The following is a 22,490-nucleotide window of genomic DNA, read 5'->3' on the forward strand; positions in this document are numbered from 1 at the left end:
GACAGGGAGATAGAGAAAAGAGGAAAAAGAAAGAGGATTTATCAGGTTAAAGGCTGAGTGCAGTCAAAAATGTGAAATTCTCTGTGTTTTACATACAGTGCCTTCAGAAAGTAGTCAAACCTCTGGACTTTTCCCACGTTTTGTTGTGTTAAAGCCTGAATTTAAAATGTATTAAATGTAAAATGTTGGCCATTGGCCTACACGCAATATCCCATAACGTCAAAGTGGAATATATATTTTTTTATGAATTAAAACATGAGAAGCTGAAATGTCTTGAGTCAATAAGTATTAAAACATGATCAAAATAATTATGTAACAAGACACATAATAAGTTGAATGGACTCATTCTGTGTGCAATAATAGTGATTAACATGATTTTTGAATAACTGCCTCATCTCTGTACCCCACACATACAATTATCTGTACAACCACAAAGACCAGGGAGGATTTCCATTGCCTCACACAAAGAAGGGGACCTATTGGTAGATGGGTAAAAAAAAAAGCAGATCTTGAATATCCCTTTGAGCGAGGTGAAGTTATTACTTACACTTTGGATGGTGGATCAATACACCCAGTCACTACAAATATACAGGCGTCCTTCCTAACTCAGTTGCCGACGAGAAAGGAAACTGCTCAGGGATTTCACCATGAGGCCAACGGTGACTTTAAAACAGTTACATAGTTTAATGGCTGATAAGAGAAAACTGAGGATGGAGCAGTTGCAGTTACTCCACAATACTAACCTAATTGAGTGAAAATAAAAGAGGCTTGTACAGAATAAAAATATTCAAAAACATGAACTTTTTGTCCTGAATGCAAAGTGTTATGTTTGGGGCAAATCCAATACAACACATTACTGAGTACCAGTTTCCATATTTTCAAGCATAGTGGTGGCTGCATGTTTATGGGTACGCTTGAAATTGATTGTTAAGGACTGAAAAGTTTTCCAGCAAGACAATAACCTAAAACACAATACCAAATCTACACTAGAGTTGGTTACCAAGAAGACAGTGAATGATCCTGAGTGACCGAGTTACAGTTTTGACTTAAATCTGCTTGAAAATCTATAGCAAGACTTGAAAATGTTGGTCTAGCAATGATCAACAACCAATATGACAGAGCTTGAAGAATTTTGAAAATCCATGTGTGAAGCTCTTCGACTTACCCAGAAAGACTCACTGCCAAAGATGATTCTACGGTGTATTGACTCAGGGGTGTGAATACTTATGTAAATGAGATCTTTCTGTACTTAATTTTCAATACATTTTCTAAATTTTCTAAAAACATGTTTTCACTTTGTCATTGTGGGGTATTATTGTGTGTAGATGGATAATACAAAATATATTTAATATATTTTGAATTCAGGCTGTAACACAACAACATGTGAAATAAGTCAAGGGGTATGAATACTTTCTGAAGGCACTGTATATTTCCACACTAAGAGGTTGGAATAATACTGTGAAATTGTGAAAATTATGATAATGCCCTTTTAGTGTAAGAGCTGTTTGAAAAGGCAGTACATTAGTTAATTGACCAATAAGAAAGAGAGTTCCAAACCTCTCTGCCAATAACAGCTAAATTTCAGTTTTCCCTTCCCACTCAGACCACTCCCAGACAGTCTTAGCAAATTTCTTGCTTGAGAAATTGCTCTTTGCTAAGAAGCTATTTTTGTTTTCATTGAAATCAATCACAGTAAGGTACTTAATTGTTACCCATAAATTATTTGATAGTGAGATTTCAAAAAAATGTCTGCATTGGACCTTTAGAAAAACATAATTGTCCTCTTCAAGCACTGAAAAAATAAATCCATCAAATGTTTTCTAATATATACTCCTGTTAGAGGAGAAAGAGAGAGGGGGAAGGAAAAGAAAGCAAAGACTGGTTAGAGGAGGCAGGCAGGCGGCAGGGGCAGGTGGGAAAGTCAACACACACAGCCTACTTTATTCTTACCATTTCATCCATCTTGCTGGAGTTGTACTAATAAAATGTCAAGTGGAGTTGCCTGATATTTAATCATGAACGGGCTGAGCTGCATAGTGGTACCCAGCCCCAGCACCACCGACCCCGCAGCTCTGGCCCCAGCCCCGGCCCTTGACCTTATCAGGGTCTATGTTGGTTAAGTACAGGGGCGGCGGAGGATTCCTGAGCCTCATCAGGAAGAAAGACGTTTCACACACATACACAATCTCACCCACTACAGTAAGGCGCACACATAGCACATCACTAACATCAAAAGGTTCTCTATAAATGATATATTGTCTTCAGAGTGGTTTGGTGCATTAAATCGAGTTATTAGAGTATGACAGATAGAGATAAGAGAAAGTGTTCCACCGGGATTCTGGCCATGACTGTGCTTCCCACAGTTGTGTCAAGTTTGTTAGAAGTCCTTTGGGTAATGGACCATTCTTGATACACACAGGAAACTGTTAAGAGTGAAAAACCCAGCAGTGTTGCGGTTCTTGACACAAACCGGTGCGCCTGGCACATACTGCCATGCCCCGTTCAAAGGCATCCCATTTAAATATTTTGTCTTTCCCATTCAACCTCTGAATGGCACACGCACACAATCCATGTCTCAATTGTCTCAAGGCTTAAAAATCCTTCTTTAACCGGTCTCCTCCCCTTCATCTACACTGTGACATCAATAAGGGATCAGAGCTTTCACCTGGATTCATCTGATCAGTCTATGTCATGGAAAGAGCAGGTGGTTCTTAATGTTTTGTATACTCACTGTATATCCAAATTTGGCTGAACTTTCCAGTCTTCCAGTCCAATTTAACTCAACTTGCATCTCTCATTTATTAAAAAGCGATCTCTTTTGGACACACAAAATGTGACCTACTGACAAATACACACAGACAGAGCAGCACCAAATGCTAGTTGCGCTCCTTTTAACAGTTCCGGCACCCCGCAGCTGTGTGCAGGACTGTGCCACTCCCGCTGGACGATGCGTGCAGAGAGATACTTGACACGCTGACCCCTCTTCTGATAGAGTGAGGTATCATGGAAGATGAAGACAGCAGAGATGGGCTCTGTCTGTTGCTCATTCCAAACAGTTAAGGTCCAAACCACAGTCTGAGAGATGAAAACATTCTTCTCACACATGAATAATGGACTTCAGATTTGATTGGATAAGAGATAACACGATGCTCAAAGAATAGAGTAGCCGTATGTGAGTGTGATTCATATCCTTGGTGGAAGAGGTGAAGGGAGAAGAAGAATTACAAAATGCCACGATAGCTCATAAGAGAGAATGAGAATGTATAAAGGGCAAAACAAGGAGGAGTGAAAAGGAGAGAAGGAGAGGTAGAGTCAGTGCAGGAGAGGAGGTAATGATCTCATTTCCTTCACCGTTAAAGCTGTCAATGGCCTTCAGAACAGTTTAACAAATGTTAAACAAATGTTTTTTTTTTAAATCGACAACATGTGGTAATATTATACATTGTTACCTTTGTGTTTCCCCCCATTTACTTAAAGCTCGACGAGGGGAGAGATGGAGGGGGTGGACAGAGGGGGAAAAGAAAGTATTTCTAGCAAAAAGCAGGCCGAATTTACGACCCTGTTCCCTAGATCTCGTTACTTGCTGTAACTGGCCCCCAGAGTGAATTCCCAGGGCCCCGAGCCCAAGTCGGAATAATGGAAAGTCAACATTTTCTACACTTTCTTCTGACGGCCCACCGGGATGGTTCTGCCTGCCTCCACAAAGCAAGGGTCTGAGTCCCAATACTGACTACATACTGCACTCTCTCTTCAATCACATTATTTTTACTCACTTTAAAAGTGGCAATCTGTACATATTTTTTTTGCACTTTTAAATGAATTAAATATGGCCCTATAGCCATGAATTCTGATTAGAATCCCAGACTGCCTCTTTAACCTAACAACAATTGTTAACTAAATAGTAGGTTAGTATGCCGACAGACATGATATAATTATATTTGTTGTGTTTTCTCAAATGCAGAACTCTGTATAGCAATATCTATTTTCCAGTTTTCTTTTTACAAATGCATGTTACTATATATATATTTTTTTAAATGAAAATAATATTCTAAGATGAAAAAAACATCAAGAAACAAACACACACATGAACCTCCAGGCCAGTAGAAAGGTGGGAGGGGCCTTTACAAAGCCAATTAAGCGAAGGCACTGATGTGACAGCTGGCCCCTCCCACAAACCCATTACCCCCTTCATCAACAGACAGGCCTCTGGGAATGTATTCATAAAGCATCTCAAAGTAGAAGTGCAGTTTAGGATCAGGTCCTCCCTGTCCATATAACCATATTCCTTATGATCTAAAAGGCAGATCAGGCTGATCCTAGATCAGCACACCTACTCTGAGAGGTTTATTAATGAATACGGGCCCTGGAATTCTGGGATATACTGAGGTCTTGCTTTATCAACAGCATTACCATAATCAATATTTAATATTAAAGTCAATTAGCCAACATTTGTAATGTCAATAATGTTGGTAAATGCAATTTAAAATGTTAAAACAGAGGGCCTGTAAAAGGTTTAGAGCATTTGTATAAAACACTGTGATAATGGTGACTTGGGAATCATTTAAATGTCAATTCAAATCATAATAATGAATCACTTTCATCATTGACATTTATTTTATAGCATATAAACGGTTCATACACTTAGGTTATACAGTTACAATTGTATCTGCATTTTATTTTCTGAATCTTTATTTGGAAGACAAATCTAAACATGAAAAGCATTACTCAACAAACCCTTCTTAATATTTGAAATGATGAGTGATGTAATGACATGGCTGTCGAATCTTCCCATTATGGAATTGACAGTTGAGCACAAGGCTTTGTTAACCTTAGGCAGATTGAACACACACACAAAAACACACACAGGCCCGCCCGCACGCACACACGCGCATACACGCACTCACACATACACACAGTGACAGGCTGACTGACACACACAGCTAGCTGTTAGCACCTGTCTGTTATCTCCTCTCCTCCAGACTTTCTCTTCCATTGTGCAACATGGGCGAGCCACAAATTGAGATCTCAAATATAAACAGGAGGGCAATAGATTTCTGTACAGAAAATCAAGTGTACTACTGTGTTACATGTGGAAATTCAAAAGGCCACTAGTAGATAGATAGATATTATTCTTGTAGTCAAATAAATCATTTGCTGTAATAGTCTTCAATTAATTAAACCTACAAAAGATCAAAGGAAATGTACGGCGAAATGACTGACTGGGTTATTCATTTGACCCATATTGTTACTACTCAATAAAAATGTGAATCACCAGTGCCACATTCTCATTTCTTTTGGTACATTTACAAATGAATGAAAGGGTCATTTCAACAGCTGTTGAGCTGGGTTGAAACAAACATATATGACATCAAATCAAATCTAACAACAATGTCGTACACAGTACAACCAACTATTGCAATTAAAATGGTTATGTAGCTGTGAGTTTAGTGTGAATAAATACCCTTGATTCTTAAAACACAGTTTCAGCAGCAACATACATGTAATAACCAGCAGAAAAAGAAAAAAAAAAGATAGAATTTAGCAACATGTCTAAACAGGTTTCCTCGGGTATTCAACTGTAAACCAGAGCAGGGCTTGTCACATGTCTACTTTACCAAAGACTTTATTTTTTCTAAACCTGCAGTATCCATCAACCACAAAATGCACAGGTGCCTTGAAAATATCCCGCTTCATCGCACAGTCATTGGGGGGAAAAAAGAAGACACCGTCCATTTAGGTTTTCAAAACTGGTGTATTACAACAAAAATGATATAACTTCAAACTGCCCACAATTATGCTTATAGGCATTTATCTCATTTTCTCTCTAGATCCTGAAATTGCTTGAGAAAAAAAAGAGAGGGAGAGATACTTTACCCCCGCCTCTCCCGCCCATTTCACAGAGTGGCACGCAACTTTCTTTTTCTTCCCTTTTTTTTCTCCAGTGAAAATTGAAGGGGCTTTATGTCAAATAAGGCTAAAGCCAGCCACTCGATATCAAGCAACGCAGCGCGAAAATGACTGTGGCCATGATAAGACTGCCAGATAGAGTGGGAGAGGAGAGAGAGGAGAGAAGAGAGGGGAGAGGAACGTGAGAGGAGGGGGGAAACGAAAAGGAAGTGACTCTACTCAATTATACTGCAAAATTGGTATGACTGAAAATGTTTCATTCAGGTGACTGATAGTATCGGTGAAACGGCAATGCAGATAAATAAAGGGGACTTTTGTCAAGAATAAACACCATTAATCACGAAGCCAGTTACCGCGTGACTGCCTGTCCAACGAATACAGCCTGGCGCCACAGAGAAAGTCTTTTAAAAAGAAGGGGGTGGAGGGGAGGGGTGGATGGGGGGAACCTGGTGACTTCACCAAAAGGAGGGTGACCTACGAATTCGCAGGGAATGGGGGATAAGGGGAAAAAAAGGGAGGGATATGAGAAAAGTGGCTTGCTCTCCTCCTTCTCATTACTGACAGAAGCCACATGGAGATCATCTAGAGATGATAAGGGAATTATCATTGGAATTTAATAGAATTTAGAGTCCCATTTGATATTTATTACAATTTATCAAGGTTTAATATTACCATGATTTTTTTAGGGTAAAGTTATAAATATAGGCTTATACTAAACAGGTTCATTTATAGGGAATTTACAAATGGTTTAGAGAGATTTATGAACACATTAATAAACGTATACTCAATAAACAGAAAATGAAAACTGCTAATGTTTGCAAAAACGTTGAATGAATGAATACAAAAATTATAAAACAGCTTCACATACAGTAAGAAAGGGTGAAACATCAGCCCCAAATAAATAAAACCCTCAACACATGAAAAGGAAAATCCAAAGGAAAGCTTAAACATGTCTCCATACATTTACAGTATTTTCCTGTAGCTCTTTATGAAAGCTGTTACACTATGCCTTTTGTCATTCTTTGTCATGAAGTAAGTGTGTGAGTGTGTGTGTGTGTGTGTGTGTGTGTGTGTGTGTGTGTGTGTGTGTGTGTGTGTGTGTGTGTGTGTGTGTGTGTGTGTGTGTGTGTGTGTGTGCAATTCCAGGCGTCTTACCATCTGGAGTAGATGAGAAATCTGGAGGGAGGTGTGGAGATAAGACTGTGGTCTTTATGCTAAGCAGCGCGCCGCTCCTCAATGTCCACATTTGGCTCTCTGACAACAGTTTATGTAAATAACCAAACAAAATGGCGTACACCTAAAGAACACACTCTTCTCTCAGCCAAAAGGACACAGAGTGAGAGAGAGAGTGAGAGTGAGAGTGAGAGTGAGAGTGAGAGAGAGAGAGAGAGAGAGATAGAGAAAGAGAGAAAGAGAGAAAGAGAGAAAGAGAGAAAGAGAGAAAGAGAAAGAGAGAAAGAGAGAAAGAGAGAGAGCAACAATTCATATGTTCAAAAAGGTTTCAGTATGTTATTACTAAGATGGAATGATCATTCTCATAATTGCATGAAAATAAATGACACTCTTTTTTGGGCAGTTAACTATGGTTTCACTACAGAGTGCTGATGTTGTGTTGAAATGAATGGGACCTGCTGCTTTTCCCCCTGGTAGCCTCACAGAATACCTTACAGTCCGTTTGGGGACCACAGCTGTACAAATACACTTCTGAATGCAATAACACCACAGACAGGACTTAGCATACCTTTACAGGCCCAACACACACACACACACACACACACACACACACACACACGCACACACACACACGCACACACACACACACACACACACACACACACACACGCATAGACACACATACGCACACACACACACACACACACGCACACACACACGCACACACACACGCACACACATACGCATAGACACACATACGCACAGACACACATACGCACAGACACACCTTCACCCCCTTCCAGAGTCAGAATCCACGTGTCTATTCACCACTTATACAGAACATTGTGCCAAATCAGTATGTTTTCCTTTTCCATTATCATCTTTACATTGTGACTTTGACATCATTACTACGACACAAATAATGTCAGAGAATCCTCAGGAGACTTTACAAACAAGTGGCAGAACTAAACGGTAACATGACAAATCGCACACGTTATCTGAGTGGGATACGAATCTGTGGAGATACAGTACCTACGTTTAAACATTCCATTGTGTATTGTACTCAGGAGTAGATCATTCAAGCTAATTCTTAAGCAAATGCCTGCAGTGTCTTCGACAAGTCTTCAGACCCCGGGATTTTTGCACATTTTCTTAGGTTTCAGCCTTATTCCAAAATTGCTGAACAGCTATTTTCAGGTCTCTTTAGAGATGTTAGATCGGGTTCAGGCCCGGGCTCTGGCCACTCAAGGACATTCAGAGACTTCTTGCGTTGTCTTGGCTGTTTGCTTATAGTCGTGTTCCTGTTGGAAGGTGAACCTTGTCCAAAGTCTGAGGTCCTGAGCTCTCTGGAGTAAGTTTTCATCAAGGATCTCTCTGTACTTTGCTCCGTTCACCGTAGGGATGGTTTCCGTGACGCTTGGCATTCAGGCCAAATAGTTCAATCTTAATTTCAGATAATCTTGTTTCTCATGGTCTGAGAGCCCTTTAGGTGCCTTTTGGCAAACTCCAAGCGGGCTATCATGTGCCTTTTACTGAGGAGTGGCTTCCGTCTGGTCACTTTACCACAAATGCCCGATTGGTGGAGTGCTGCAGAGATGGGTTGTCCTTCTGGAAGGTTCTCCCATCTCCACAGAGGAACTCTAGAGCTCTGTCAGAGTGACCATCTGGTTCTTGGTCACCTCCCTGACCAAGGCCCTTCTCCCCCGATTGCTCAGTTTAGCCGGGCGGCCAGCTCTAGGGAGAGTCTTGGAGGTTCCAAACTTGGGGACCTTTAATGTTGCAGACATTTTTTGGTACCCTTCCCCATATCTGTGCCTCGACACAATCCTGTCTTGGAGCTCTAAGGTTTTTGCTCTTACATGCACTGTCAACTATGGGACCTAATATAGACAGGTGTGTGCCTTTCCAAATCATGTCCAATCAATTGAATTTACCACAGGTGGACTCCAATCAAGTTGTGGAAATATCTCAAGGATGATCAATAGAAACAGGATGTAACAGAGCTCAATTTCGAGTCTCATAGCAAAGGGGCTGAATGCTTATGTAAATAAGGTATTTCTGTTTATTTTTAATTTGAAAAATTCAAACGTAAAACTTGTTTTCGCTTTGTCATTATGAGGTATTGTGTGTAGACTGCTGAGGATTTTATTTATTTAATACATTTTAGAATAAGGCTGTAATGTAACAAAATATGGAAAAAGTCCAGGGGTCTGAATACTTTCCGAAGGCAACGACCGTGACTACGCAAACTGTTGCAAGTCAATTACTTATCCCCTAAGAGTGTTTTGTTGTTTCAGTGGCCACATTCAAGCATAAGGGCCTCTAACTCGCGAGTAAACTCCCATGCAGATAATTGACTTGTGGTCAAATACTTCTGTTTGTTCTCGGCCCGTCTCCGGGTGACCGAGACCAGGCACTGTGCCACAAAGAGAGGGCCTTTTGTTTCCACCGGTAGTCGTCAGTCGGCCAATAATGTCCCCTATGAAAGGCCCCAGCATCCCCCACAAAGCCCCACAGCCCCCCAGTTCCCGATGAATCTAGGCCAACACAATGAGAGCGACGGTGGGGACGAGAGCTTCCATGGAGTCTGCTCTTCACTGATTCATGTGTTTATTTAAGCAGGAAGTGAAGAAGCATACTCTCTAGAGGAGGAAAAGGTCAGCTGTTTCTTGGTCAGAGACACTGAGGTAGTGGGGAAGAGGGCTGTTGATCCTAGATCAGCTGCACTGAGGTCCTATTCTATAGTCATTAAAAAGTGGTTGGTCAGAGCTCTATATGCCGAGGGTATTGACAAAAGACTCCACAGTTTCCCATTTTAGACATGTAGGACATAGACATAGACATCCTTTATTATGTGGAAATGGATAACTTCCATTTACACACAGAAACAGTACATCATCAATGCACCCACACAAGGAAGGCAACCCCTGACCCTATCTTTAATATTGAATGGCACACGGGTGCCTTCCCATGCAATAATTCATAAACTAAACGATTATCCTAGCTCCTGACTGTAATTGCACTCTTCCCTGCCTAATAGGGGTGGCGTGCAGCAGGAGAGTGAGAGAGCGAGAGAGAGTGGAAAAACAAAGGACAGTTAATTTGTGATTTCCTCCGCTCATTTGAAGGCAAATTAAGTGTCAAGCAGCTAATACAGAGCATATTTCATTTTATGAGCTTTTAATTTAATTCCGTCGGTCTCATATATCGCCGGATGCCTTTAGCTTAGCGCCTTTGCTAACGTTCCGTCCTTCCTCCCTCTTCTGCGGCGCCGGGACATAAATAAACATGTTTCAATTAGACCTGTCACAATAATAGGACAGGATTCTGTTAATTTGCAACGTCGGTTGGACGGCAGAATGTATCATGAGAATATGAGGCGGCTGCGTGTTTTTCTACCGGACCAAGTCCTAGCATTAGTGCTGCTAGCGTTAGCGTGACGGCTAGCATTTCGAAGCTGGATTGATTGTACCGCCGCGGGGCCAGACCCACTGTAATTACCCGCTGTAATGAAACCTCTGTATGGGGAAGTAATGCCAATAATACTCTACTGTGTACTTAACCATATCTTTAAGAGGGCTAATAACGATTAATTCTGCTCACTAAGGAGAATTTGTCTTAAAACAATTCTATATTTCTGTCTGAACCCCTCCCCCCCCCCACTTGTCCCCTGCAGGGCCATGCATGTTCTCTCTGTGTGCAGGGCCATGATGGCATTGTTGGGGGTGACTGGATCAAAATGCTCCTTCGTAAGGAATTCCAAAACACTATCCAATGAGACCAAATTGCCAGATGAAATTGTTCCCAAGCAATACTGAGTTTATGTTACAGTCCAAATCTGAACCAAGAAGCTACAGTAGTCTACATAACTCGGTAATCTGTCGATTGGACTGTACAAACCCTAAACAGTAACACCATGTAACACTGTTGCCTACTCTGAAAAGAAGCAAGAGTAATGGCATTGAGAGCAGAGGGGTTAGAGCCTGTAAGTAAGCATTTCACTGTAAGGTCTACTACACCTGTTGTATTTGGCGCACGTGACAAACTTTGATTTGAGATCGGAAAGGAACACGTGTAACTCGATAATGTGTGAACTAGTACCCAAGTCAATTTGAATAAGATCATCCACTAAACTGCCTTGTAATAATGAAAAATGGGGCCTTTCAGCGTGGCGTGTCATATTAAGCAGCAATACAAGTGGATAAACAGCCCATAAGTACGGCAACGACTCACGGCCACGCCTCCCCTGACAGGCTGAGCAAATGAAGCACGCCAGCCAGATAACTCTTATCCGGACAGAGATCGGGTGACTGAACACGTTCGTTCTGCGCAACTTCTCTTACCCCTTCATTTAATTCAGTGGGTTCCATGTCTCCCCCTTCCCCCTAACCTGTGCTACAGATCTCTCCAAAAGCGCCTCTGACTGATAACAAACACGGCTGTTTGTTTGAGCCGTATTGGCGGCACATGTTCTCTGCAGAAGCTAAATGCTCAATTATATTTGCCATTTTGTTTGCTTTGACACAGGGCATCAATCACTAACCCTTTTTTCCCCCCCTTGCCTCTCCCTCTCTCCTCTGAGACGAGGGGGGGTGGGGGTGTGAGGGTGGGGGGAGACATAAAAAATGCATTATGCTTAGTGGCACATCAGCAAGGGAGAGATATGACTCCTGAGGATGGGGGGGTTGATAATGAAGAAGAATTCCAAACATAATGTGGCCCAAGTAGCTGCCCCATCCAATTTGTCCCAGTCCTTGCTGTCTCTGGGTAAGAAATTAGTGATGCAAGGGCGACAGAGCATCCACTACCAGCACTCACTGTTCAGGCAGAACAGAGAGCAAAAGCGGTGGAGTAAAAGAGAGAGAAAGAAGGGAGAGAGTGAAAGACAGTAAGAATGAGAGGGATTCTAATATGTGTGTTATTTGTGTGTGTGTGGGGGGTGCATACATGGTACGTATGTCAGAAGAGATGTTTGTGTGTGTCAGTGAAGGTGTGTGTGTCAGTTGAGATGTGTGTGTCAGTGAAGGTATGTCAGGTTGGGAGTTGACAAGACTTGATCACTGTGCTTATGAGAATAACATGCTCAGAGGCCCTAGTTTCCATGTTTCTGGCACATGTTAATTTGCGTGTCTCTGACATGTGGATCATGTTACTCCCAGACAGGGCCATGACCTTTGATCTGGAGAGCAGGGGAGCACAGAGCACCTCTGAGGAGGATGCAACATGCCTTGGGGTGTTGGAAACAGGAGCATCTTATTAATATTGCCATTAACACTACTGGGGGTTCTTGCTGATACCAATGATATGATACTGATATCCAAATCACTCTACCTGACTGGTAGAATTGTACAAATTCCTTTGCATTATTTTATGTAAAGAAGAAGTGGATGTGTACGGGGATGGGGGGGTTGTGTGTGTGTGTACAGTCTGTGACACTCACACGTGTAGAGGGGGAACGGGGGACGGCTCGTAGATGTAGCGACCCTGGGCATGTCTGTCGTCGATGGGCACCGGTGGATGGAAAGCAGGGAAAAACTGTGGCGGTGCTACATGGGGATAAAGAGAACGAGAAAAGAGAAAGAGAGAGAGAAAAATGTTAGAGATGACACTGCTACAGACAATCAGCCTTAAAGCCAATAACGTTTATTTTATAAAGCCCTTTTTACGCCAGAAGTTGTGACAAAGCACATATCTCTTTGCATGCCATTGAATCATGGTTGCATGTATTGACTCAATGTGTTTTTGAGGGAATTACTAAGTAATGTTCCTCTTCAGCCAGTCTCAGGACAGAGTAATGAAAAGCAGTGGTTGATAGCCATCTTTCAGGAGGCCCTGCCGAAATGAGACCTCATTAAAATAACTGAACTAAAAAGCCTCACTGCCTTAGAATGTTCACTAAAATGTGCACTTAAAACATCGCAAAATAAACCTCGACACAAATTAACTGCAAGAGTTTTGCCTTTCGTCTTGCTGTAAGGCTGATCAGGCAGAAATACAATTTTTTACACTGAGGAACAGCCATTGAAACAGAGGGAATAGGGATAAAAATTGAGGATGCGTTTGTAAATCATTTCAGGCAGGGAAATGATTCGTCACAACTGTCAGAGAGAAGTATCTAATTCCCCAGATAAAACATTTGCATAATATCAGCACTTTGTTATTTTTACCCCCTGAGAGAGAAGCTGCTGAGTTGTTGCATGGGCTGGAAACATACAACTATATAAGTTCAAGTCTCCAAACCTCAACTGCAACATCTACCCTATGGTATACAATCCCTCAAGCAAGTGCTGGAATGCTGTGTTTTGAATACCTCATATATCCATTGTAGGACAAGTTCAGTATGAGCTATGTCCATTTAAGTGCATCTTGCCCACACTACCCGAGGGGCTACTTGAACCCTTGTGAAAATGGAAAGGGTTAAAACACACACACACACACACACACACACAAACAGGGAGGGGAGGAGGGCGCTTTGTGATAGGAAGTGTTTTTAGCGTGTAAACATCTGCCGCCCGTCTGCCAGCAGTAGTGGGATGGGCAGGCTGCCAGGCAGCCAGGGGGAGTGGTGCCAAACAGCTGGATCTAGTTGTGCACCCTGGTCAACGCCAAACATAGGGCCCACTGCTGGGCAGCAACACAGAGAGGTTTATCCCCCCCTGGCTCACTCAGGCTTGCTGCTCTACCTCAACTAGCTCATCACTTACTAGCTAATCACTCATTACCTCAACACTCACTAGCTCAACACTCACTAGCTCAACACTCACTAGCTCAACACTCACTAGCTCAACACTCACTAGCTCAACACTCACTAGCTCAACACTCACTAGCTCAACACTCACTAGCTCAACACTCACTAGCTCAACACTCACTAGCTCAACACTCACTAGCTCAACACTCACTAGCTCAACACTCACTAGCTCAACACTCACTAGCTCAACACTCACTAGCTCAACACTCACTAGCTCAACACTCACTAGCTCAACACTCACTACCTCAACACTCACTACCTCAACACTCACTACCTACCCTGCCCAAGCTCTACCAACAGGACAACCCGGACAGGCCTTGTTTAGTGGAACTGCAGCGCATGCAGGTCTTAAAAGGAAAAGGTGTTGTATCACGCATCATGTAAGCAGATGGATATAAATCAGATGCATCCTGGTGAATAGATTAGGGACGCTTTCTGTGATTGCATACCAGTTGTGTAAGCCTTTCTAAATAATGGCTTGCATTGTTTATCAAAATAGAGTATACAGCACAAATCCTGGCTTTAAACATGGAAAATGACACTTTGATCATGAGGCTCAAAAACAAATCTGTGCTATTAAATTCCTTTCCAGTGTCTTACACAAATGTGAAAATGTATTTGAGGCAGGGCAGAGGTCTACGGAGGGACTATAAGAGATTTCAAATTGCAGGACCTCTCCTGCTCCAGTCTGAATAATACTACTTCTCCTCCTCCATCTCCTCTACCACACCCGCCTCTCCACTCTGGATTACCCAGATCCCCAGGAGCTGCTCACTCAACACACCCCTGTGCCTTCCCCCTCCTTCTTCCTTCTTTCCTCCTGGAGTTTCCTATCCTCCTTCCCTCCCTCCTGGGCTTAGCCAACACTCCTCCATCGCCTCAGCCTACAGCAGTCAGTTAAGGGAGCTGCTTTATTTGAATGTCCGAAGTTTACTTTAGCAGGGCCCCTATCTAAATAGGCTCTGCCACACTACCTCCATTAGGAAGGCAAACAGCCCTGTGTGCCACTTGAGGGAATGTATATAGTTCAGAGAACAAGGGAGAGAGAGAGAGAGAGAGAGGGTGAGTGGGGGAGGGGGAGAGAGGGAGAGTGGGTGAGTTGGGGGGGGGAGTGTGAGTGGGGAGAGAGAGAGAGTGAATGAGTGGGGTGGGAGGGGGGGGAGTGAGAGTGGGGAGAGAGAGAGAGTGAATGAGTAGGGGGTGGGAGAGGGAGAGAGTGAGTGAGTGGAGGGGTGAGTGAGTAAGGGGGTGGAGAGAGAGAGAGAGAGAGAGTAAGGGGGTGGGAGAGAGAGAGAGAGTGAGTGGGAGGGGTGGGAGAGAGAGAGAGAGTGAGTGAGTGGGGTGAGTGAGTAGGGGGAGAGAGAGGGGGTGGAGAGAGAGAGAGAGAGAGAGAGAGAGACAGAGACAGAGACAGAGACAGAGACAGAGGGGAGACAGAGACAGAGTGAGTGAGAGGAGACAGGTGAGTGAGTAAGGGGGGTGGAGAGAGAGAGAGAGAGAGAGTGAGTGAGTAGGGGGAGAGTGAGAGAGTGAGTGAGTGGGGTGGGGAGAGAGAGAGAGAGTGAGTGAGTGGGGTGGGAGAGAGAGAGAGTGAGTAGGGGGAGAGAGAGAGAGAGTGAGGAGAGGGAGAGAGAGAGAGAGAGAGAGAGAGAGAGAGAGAGAGAGAGAGAGAGAGAGAGAGAGACAGAGACAGAGACAGAGACAGAGACAGAGACAGAGACAGAGACAGAGACAGAGACAGAGTGATTGAGTGAGTAGGGGAGAGAGAGAGAGAGGGGGAGAGAGAGTGAGTGAGTGAGTGAGTGAGTGAGTGAGTGAGTGAGGGGGTAGGGGGTAGGGGGAGAGAGAGAGAGTGAGTGGAGTGGGGGAGAGAGAGAGAGAGAGTGAGTGGGGAGTGAGTAGGGGGAGAGAGAGAGAGTGAGTAGGGGAGAGAGAGAGAGAGAGAGAGAGAGAGAGAGAGAGAGAGAGAGAGACAGAGACAGAGACAGGGAGACAGAGACAGAGACAGAGACAGAGTGATTGAGTGAGTAGGGGAGAGAGAGAGAGAGAGAGAGTGAGTGAGTGAGTGAGTGAGTGGGGGGTATGAGTGAGTGAGTGAGGGGGTAGTGAGTGAGTAGGGGGAGAGTGAGTGGGGGGGAGTGAGAGAGAGAGAGAGAGAGAGAGAGAGAGAGAGAGAGAGAGTGAGTGAGTGAGTGGGGTGGGAGAGAGAGAGAGTGAGTGAGTGGGGGAGTGAGTGAGTAGGGGGAGAGAGAGAGAGTGAGTGAGGGGGGGGGTGAGGAGTAGGGGGAGAGAGAGAGAGAGAGAGAGAGAGAGAGAGAGAGAGAGAGAGAGAGAGAGAGAGAGTGTGAGTGAGTGAGTGAGTGAGTGAGTGAGTGAGTGAGTGAGTGAGTGAGTGAGAGAGGTGAGTGAGTGAGTGGGGGGGAGAGAGAGAGAGGTGAGTGAGTGGGGGGGGAGAGAGAGAGAGTGAGTGGGAGGGGGGGGGGGGCGCTAGAGGGAGATGACAAGGGAGAGAAAAAGAGAGAGTGTGCTCCATCCCACAATCCATCTCCACTGTCTCCTGTGGGGACTACTTGGTTGACTGGGAGTAAATTGTCCCTGAATGTATTCAGGGGCCTCTTTTGAATACAGACACAGCTGGAGGTTATATCAAGTTAATAAGCGTGTCACAGCTTTTACCATCCCCATCGCTGATATAGTAAACCATTACAGGGTAAAGCATAACTTGTATCCCAAATGGCACCCTATTCCATAATTAGTGCACTCATTTTTACCGGTTAAAAGTTATGCGTTACACTGAGTGCACAAAACATTAGGAACACCTTCCTAATATTGAGTTGCACCCCCTTTTGCCCTCAGAACGGTCTCAATTCATCAGGGCATGGACTTTACAATGTGTCAAAAGCTTTCCACAGGGATGCTGGCCCATGTTGACTTCAATGCTTCCCCCAGTTGTGTCAAGTTGGCTGGATGTCCTTTGGGGTGTGGACCATTCTTGATACACACGGGAAACTGTTGAGCATGAAAAACCCAGCAGCTTTGCAATTCTTGACACACTCAAATCAGTGTGCCTGGCACCTACTACCATACCCTGTTCAAAGGCACTTAAATCTCCTCTGAATGGCACACATACACAATCCATGTCTCAGTTGTCTCATGGTTTAAAAATCCTTCTTTAACCTGTCTCCTCCCCTTCACCTTTTGATGAGTTGATCATTTGAATCGGCTGTGTAGTGCTAGGGCAAAAACAAAATGTGCAGCCCTTTGGGTCCTCAGGACTAGGACTGAGAGCCAGTGATTACACTGATTGAAATGGATTTAACAAGTGACATCAATAATGGATCATAGCTTTCACCTGGTTTCACCTGGACAGTCTGTTATAGAAAGAGCATGTTTTGTCCACTCAGTGTAGATAGAGAATAGGGTGCCATTTGGGACGCATCCATACTGTATTGTACCAACCAAATACAGTATGTCACTAACAGACCAAAACCCTCAGAAATAATGGGGCACAGTCAGGCAACTGTTTGCTTTGGAGGGGGGTGTATCAAAATGTGTCCATTTGAGTACATTTCCAAAACAGCAACTCATCAACAATTCATCACTATCCAGTACCAAATAAGTTTACAATTCTTTTGAAATATTTTAATGACCCTGCATAACTTTGCATGGGAGCATTTTTTGTTTCATATTTTTACAGATGGAACTCATTAAGATATGATTACAAATGGGTCTGTAATGAAAGGGCAATTAGTGGGCAACGTTGACCAGACTCAGTTGTAATTCAACACAAAACACACCGTTACTGAGCACCAAAAGCCTGCTGCTTCCCCTTCATTATGAAGAGGATGATAATTACTTTTTATTTTATAGGACACAAAGGATTTTAAAGAGGGGGGGTAGAGAGAATAAAGCCTGAAGCATATCATTCTAGTTGGTTGTTATTAGATCATTTCTTTCCGTTATGTGAGAAATGTAAGGTCTAATACAAAGGGTATCATTATTTTTTATTTAAATAGGCAACGGCCATAGATTGTGTTGCCGCACTTGAAAATAATCTGAATAGTCAACTACACTCGAATCGAATCTGAACCGTAATTTGACATAAACAATATCTCTGTTACCTAATCAGAAGAGTTGATGACTTGTCATAACTGAGATTCCTCCTGTCCCGTACTGAGTGCTCCCTGACTCTCCTCTGGCACTGGCTTCGTCCCAAATGGCACCCCCCCCAAAGGGTGCCCTATTACGTATAGTGCACTACTTTTGACCAATACACTAAATAGGGGATAAAGGTGACATTTGGGATGCATCCACTGTGTCAACTGCAGCTTGACACTGAGGAAGAACAGTCATCCAGAACCCTCCTCTGCGCCTCGAAGTTCTGGTGCAATAGCACAAAGACGCACTGACAGATTGTCATAACCGACTAAAGCGGAGTGAGAAAAGGGCTGCTGCCGGGGCCTGCTCTGCTCCAGAGGTTTGTGAATGGGTAATGTGGAATATATGACAGTGGTGCTGGGCCTGCCAAGTTTCATTACGGCACTTCTCTCCTCGCTCATGATCTCAGCACTCGGGCACGCTCGCCAGACGATGGCTGAGGAGCGAGTAGAGGAGTGCTAGCTTAGTTGAGTGTGTGAGAGATGCTCATTGAGTGTGTCTGGGGTGGAGGTGTGTGCGTGTGTAAATTACTGTGAGTAACAGCATATGTGAATGAATGAGTGAGTGTGTGCATACACACACGTGTGTGTATGTACCGCTAAGCAAGACCTAACGTAACCCCCCTGCAATCCCCTCCTTGTCTCTCCACTCCACAAACTGTGCGACATGTCCACCACAAACACCTCTGCATGATCACCAATCACACCAGCACACCTGTGTCTGTGATTGGCTACAACTGTTCACATGAAAGGAACCCCATGCGAGTGTGATGTTGGAGGTTATTTTGGGGGATCAACCCCTGCTCTGGTTGCTTGCTTGTGTTTGCTCACACTGAGACCTCAAGCTGAACATGTAAATAACACATTCCCGGGACTGTTTAGCTAAGCTCAGTGGGAGTTGCTGTTGACTTTTGGAGTGGTTTGCTTAATTACAGTCCCAGACTGTTGTACGTCTAATAGGCTAATTACCGCTGAATAAATTAGCCTAATGCTTCAGCTGTGCTGAGGCTCTCTGCAGTACTGTATGAGGTGTGTGTGAGTGGCCTAGACTCAGGAAAACATCTAGTGTGTGTGTGACTGAGGAGCAAACAAATCCTTTACTCAGCAAAGACTAACTGTGAGAGAGAAGACAAGGCGCGAGAGGTAGAGGTTAAATAAAAGAAGAGCGTTTTAATTCTCTCTGCCCATTCATCAGAGACATTCACACTTTCTCCTTTACAAGTAAATCAATACAGTTCTCCTCTCTGTCTCTACTGCAGAAGTCACTCTACGCCAGGTCTTTTGGTCTGTGTCTAGGCATTGCTGACCGTTTAAACCAATAAGGTCACATAGTGTAGTTGTTTAAACCAATCAGGATGCAGGCTCTTTAGAGTTGAGACTAGGCAGACAAATATGTTTGGTAACTTACCCTCCCTTATTCCCCCTACCGTACCCCTCTTACCCCACCTCAAACAGCTCAATGGAAGTCCCGTATCTGCAAGAGATTAACCAAGTGGAGTCAATATTAACAAATTGCGCACCCGACAAGGGCCCTCCCTCCCTCCTCCTCCATCCCAGTACAGAGCAGCAGAAAATAACTGAAGGTTATTTCATGGGGTCCTCTGCGGAGCGCCAATCTATCTCCTGCATTTGGTGAATTCCTCCAGATTGCCTAAGCTGAGTAGAACAAAGCGTTGTGCGTCGGCTCACCCTCCTCTTCCTCCTCCCTCTCCTTCCCCTCCCACTTTCCCAGCTGGGTAGAGATTTACACAGCGATTTAGCGGCAGAAACACTGCACTAAAACTCTCTAGTCTCCACTCTGTCTCCCACTCTCCCTCTCTCTCAATTAATTTCAAAGGGCTTTATTGGCATGGGAAACACATGTTTACATTGCCAAAGCAAGTAAACATTAACATTACACTCACAAAAGTTCCAAAGGAATAAAGATGTTTAAAATTTTATATTACAGCTATTGTAACGATGTGCAAATAGTTAAAGTACAAAAGGGAAAATAAATACACAAACATGGGTTATATTTACAATGGTGTTAGTTCTTTACTGGTTGCTCTTTTCATGTGGCAACAGGTCACAAATATTGCTTCTGTGATGGTATTTCTCCCAGTCTATCAAAATTGGATTTGTTTTTTTATTCTTAGTGAATCTATGTAATCTGAGGGAAATATGTGTCTCTAATATTGTCATACATTTGGCAGGAGGTTAGGAAGTGCAGCTCAGTTTCCCCCTCATTTTGTGGGAAGAGTGCACATAGCCTGTCTTCTCTTGAGAGCCAGGTCTGCCTACGGCGGCCTCTCTAAATAGCAAGGCTATGCTCACTGAGTCTGTACATAGTCAACGCTTTCCTTAATCTTGGGTTAGTCATAGTGGCCAGGTATTCTGCCACTGTGTACTCCCTCTCTCTCTTTCTCCCTCTCTATCTCTCTATCTCTCTCTGCCCAGTGCATGACCCCCGAGCAGCCTGCCAGCCAGTCCACACAATCATACATCTTGCGGTAGAAAGGAAATTATTTAAACCTCAGCTTAACTCAACAGGACCAAGCTACACACTTATTTGGGTTTTATTCCCATGTGATTGATATTGGTCCGACTGAGACCATACTATTTTCAGATCTGTGTTTTTTTAAAGTCAAACTCCAATTAAAACATAAATAGGAACATTTTGTGCCAGACATTCCACGAAACATATGTTTTAAGCATGTCTAATGCATTGTGTATATATAGTACTATAAGTATATGATAAGATAAGATGCATTTTATTGTCAATTAACTTGAATGGAAATGTGTATTTTATGCTCACATCCCAACTGTCTCGGCTGGTGTGAGTGGGAAAGTGCTCTATCCTTTCATTCTCTCACAGCCTAATGATGCAGGTCCACTCTGAATTGACCCTCCATAGCCCCATAGCCTCGATATCCCCACGGTGCAGCTCCCCCTTGGCCCCACGGCAGGTCATATTGGAGCTGACCCAGCATGACAGCGTGTAGGAGAGTAACTCTGCTGTGTGAGAGTCAATGACTGAGGCTAATACTGCTGTTCTGGCTGTAAGGCTAATAATACACAGGCCTGGCACGGCAGGGGAAAGAGGCACTCGGACCCAGCTCAATTGGGATTCAACATGGCATTGGTCAGCATGACTGTGGCCAAGGGCATCCAAGTTGATGTCCACATGTGTTATGGGGACAGTTTAGGAGAAAACTAGGAACTTATAAACCATGGGGACAGTGTCCACTGTCCCCATGGTTTATTTATTACTATCTATTTCCCTCATTAGTTATGTACATTTTACATTTACATTGTGTTGATTTATTCTGCGGTCTGATAGATTTCTTAATTTTTGTAAACGTGATATTCAAGATTCAAGAATTCTGTCCGTTATTCACATAACAAACTAAGTTGTTAGGAATTTGCATATGTAGTGCACATGCTTGTTTACATACAATCTCTCTAAGTAGACTATATCTATTGTCCATTATGGGTGTCTAATGGAGGAAACGGTGGGTCACACCAGGCAGTGTAAAGCAAAAGGGAAACCCAGAGCTGTATCCCAAATGGCACCCTATTCCCTACTTATGGATTCTGGCCAAAAGTAGTGCATTTTAGTGAATAGAGCGCCATTTGGGACGTAGAGTCACAGCAAGCAGCAAGCAGACAAATGACTGGGGTCGTCACCTCTGGGCCAATTACAGCCCTGGCTCTTCCCCTCCGCACCGCAACACTCTCTGTAGCCCTCTCACTCTCTTTCTCTTTCTCTCTCTCTCACACTCTTCCAAGTCTTTCTCTGTCTCTCTCCACATGGGCCTATATTTCTGTCTCTTCCTCACTTCACCACCTTTCCTTCTCTCCCCCTTCTCTCTTTGTCCCTTACTCAAAGCCGAGCCTGATCTCCCCCCTCCCAAAAACAAGGACAACTTGTAATCCATTTACTCCACACTTGTCAACAAATTCCCCCACCAAAAATAATCCTGAATGACTTACAACCAGAGCTAGGTACTATCAAGGGAATGGAGGGAGAGAGAGAGAGAGAAGGGAGAACACACAATGAGAAGGAGCGATTGCAGAGAATAGAAGAGAAAAGAAAAGGAGAGTAGAACATGCAATACTGTACACAGAGGAGCGAGGGAGTGTACAAGAGAAAAGAGCAGAACTTGGTGTCACAGTGATATTTTTGCATTATGTCACGCAGGCGGCGCCCTGGGGTCCCCATGGTTCCTGTGCCTGTGAGAAAAAAGGGGCGCCGTGTAAAAACTTAAAGAGGATTAACGCTGCCGGAATGTTTTAATGAGACCTGAAAGTTGCGGGCACCGGAGAGCAACGCTGATTGAGCCGGGCCAGAGAGGCAGAGAGTCTGGCTCCCGGAGGCCCCTGCAGCAGCCCAGCGGTCCAACAGGCCCCAGCCATGAGCCTAAGCTCAAACTGCTCACACCGAGCCACATCAAAGCAGCCCCGGCTGAGGGAGCCGAGCCGAAGAGAGAGAGGAGAGGAGAGGAGAGGAGAGGAGAGGAGAGGAG

The 22,490-nt window shown here is 43.9% G+C and overlaps 1 protein-coding gene across 1 annotated transcript in view; it reads right to left on the reverse strand.

Moving 5' to 3' along the window:
• LOC118361463 (transcriptional activator GLI3-like) overlaps nt 1-22,490 on the reverse strand; it is a 161,483-nt gene that overhangs the window by 52,293 nt on the left and 86,700 nt on the right. The window contains exon 4 of the mRNA XM_035741417.2: nt 12,521-12,626. Within this exon, the coding sequence (XP_035597310.2) occupies nt 12,521-12,626 (106 nt within the window). The remainder of the gene's footprint in view (nt 1-12,520; nt 12,627-22,490) is intronic.

This window comes from Oncorhynchus keta, chromosome 28, assembly GCF_023373465.1.
Source record: "Oncorhynchus keta strain PuntledgeMale-10-30-2019 chromosome 28, Oket_V2, whole genome shotgun sequence".
NCBI classification, from domain to species: domain Eukaryota; kingdom Metazoa; phylum Chordata; class Actinopteri; order Salmoniformes; family Salmonidae; genus Oncorhynchus; species Oncorhynchus keta.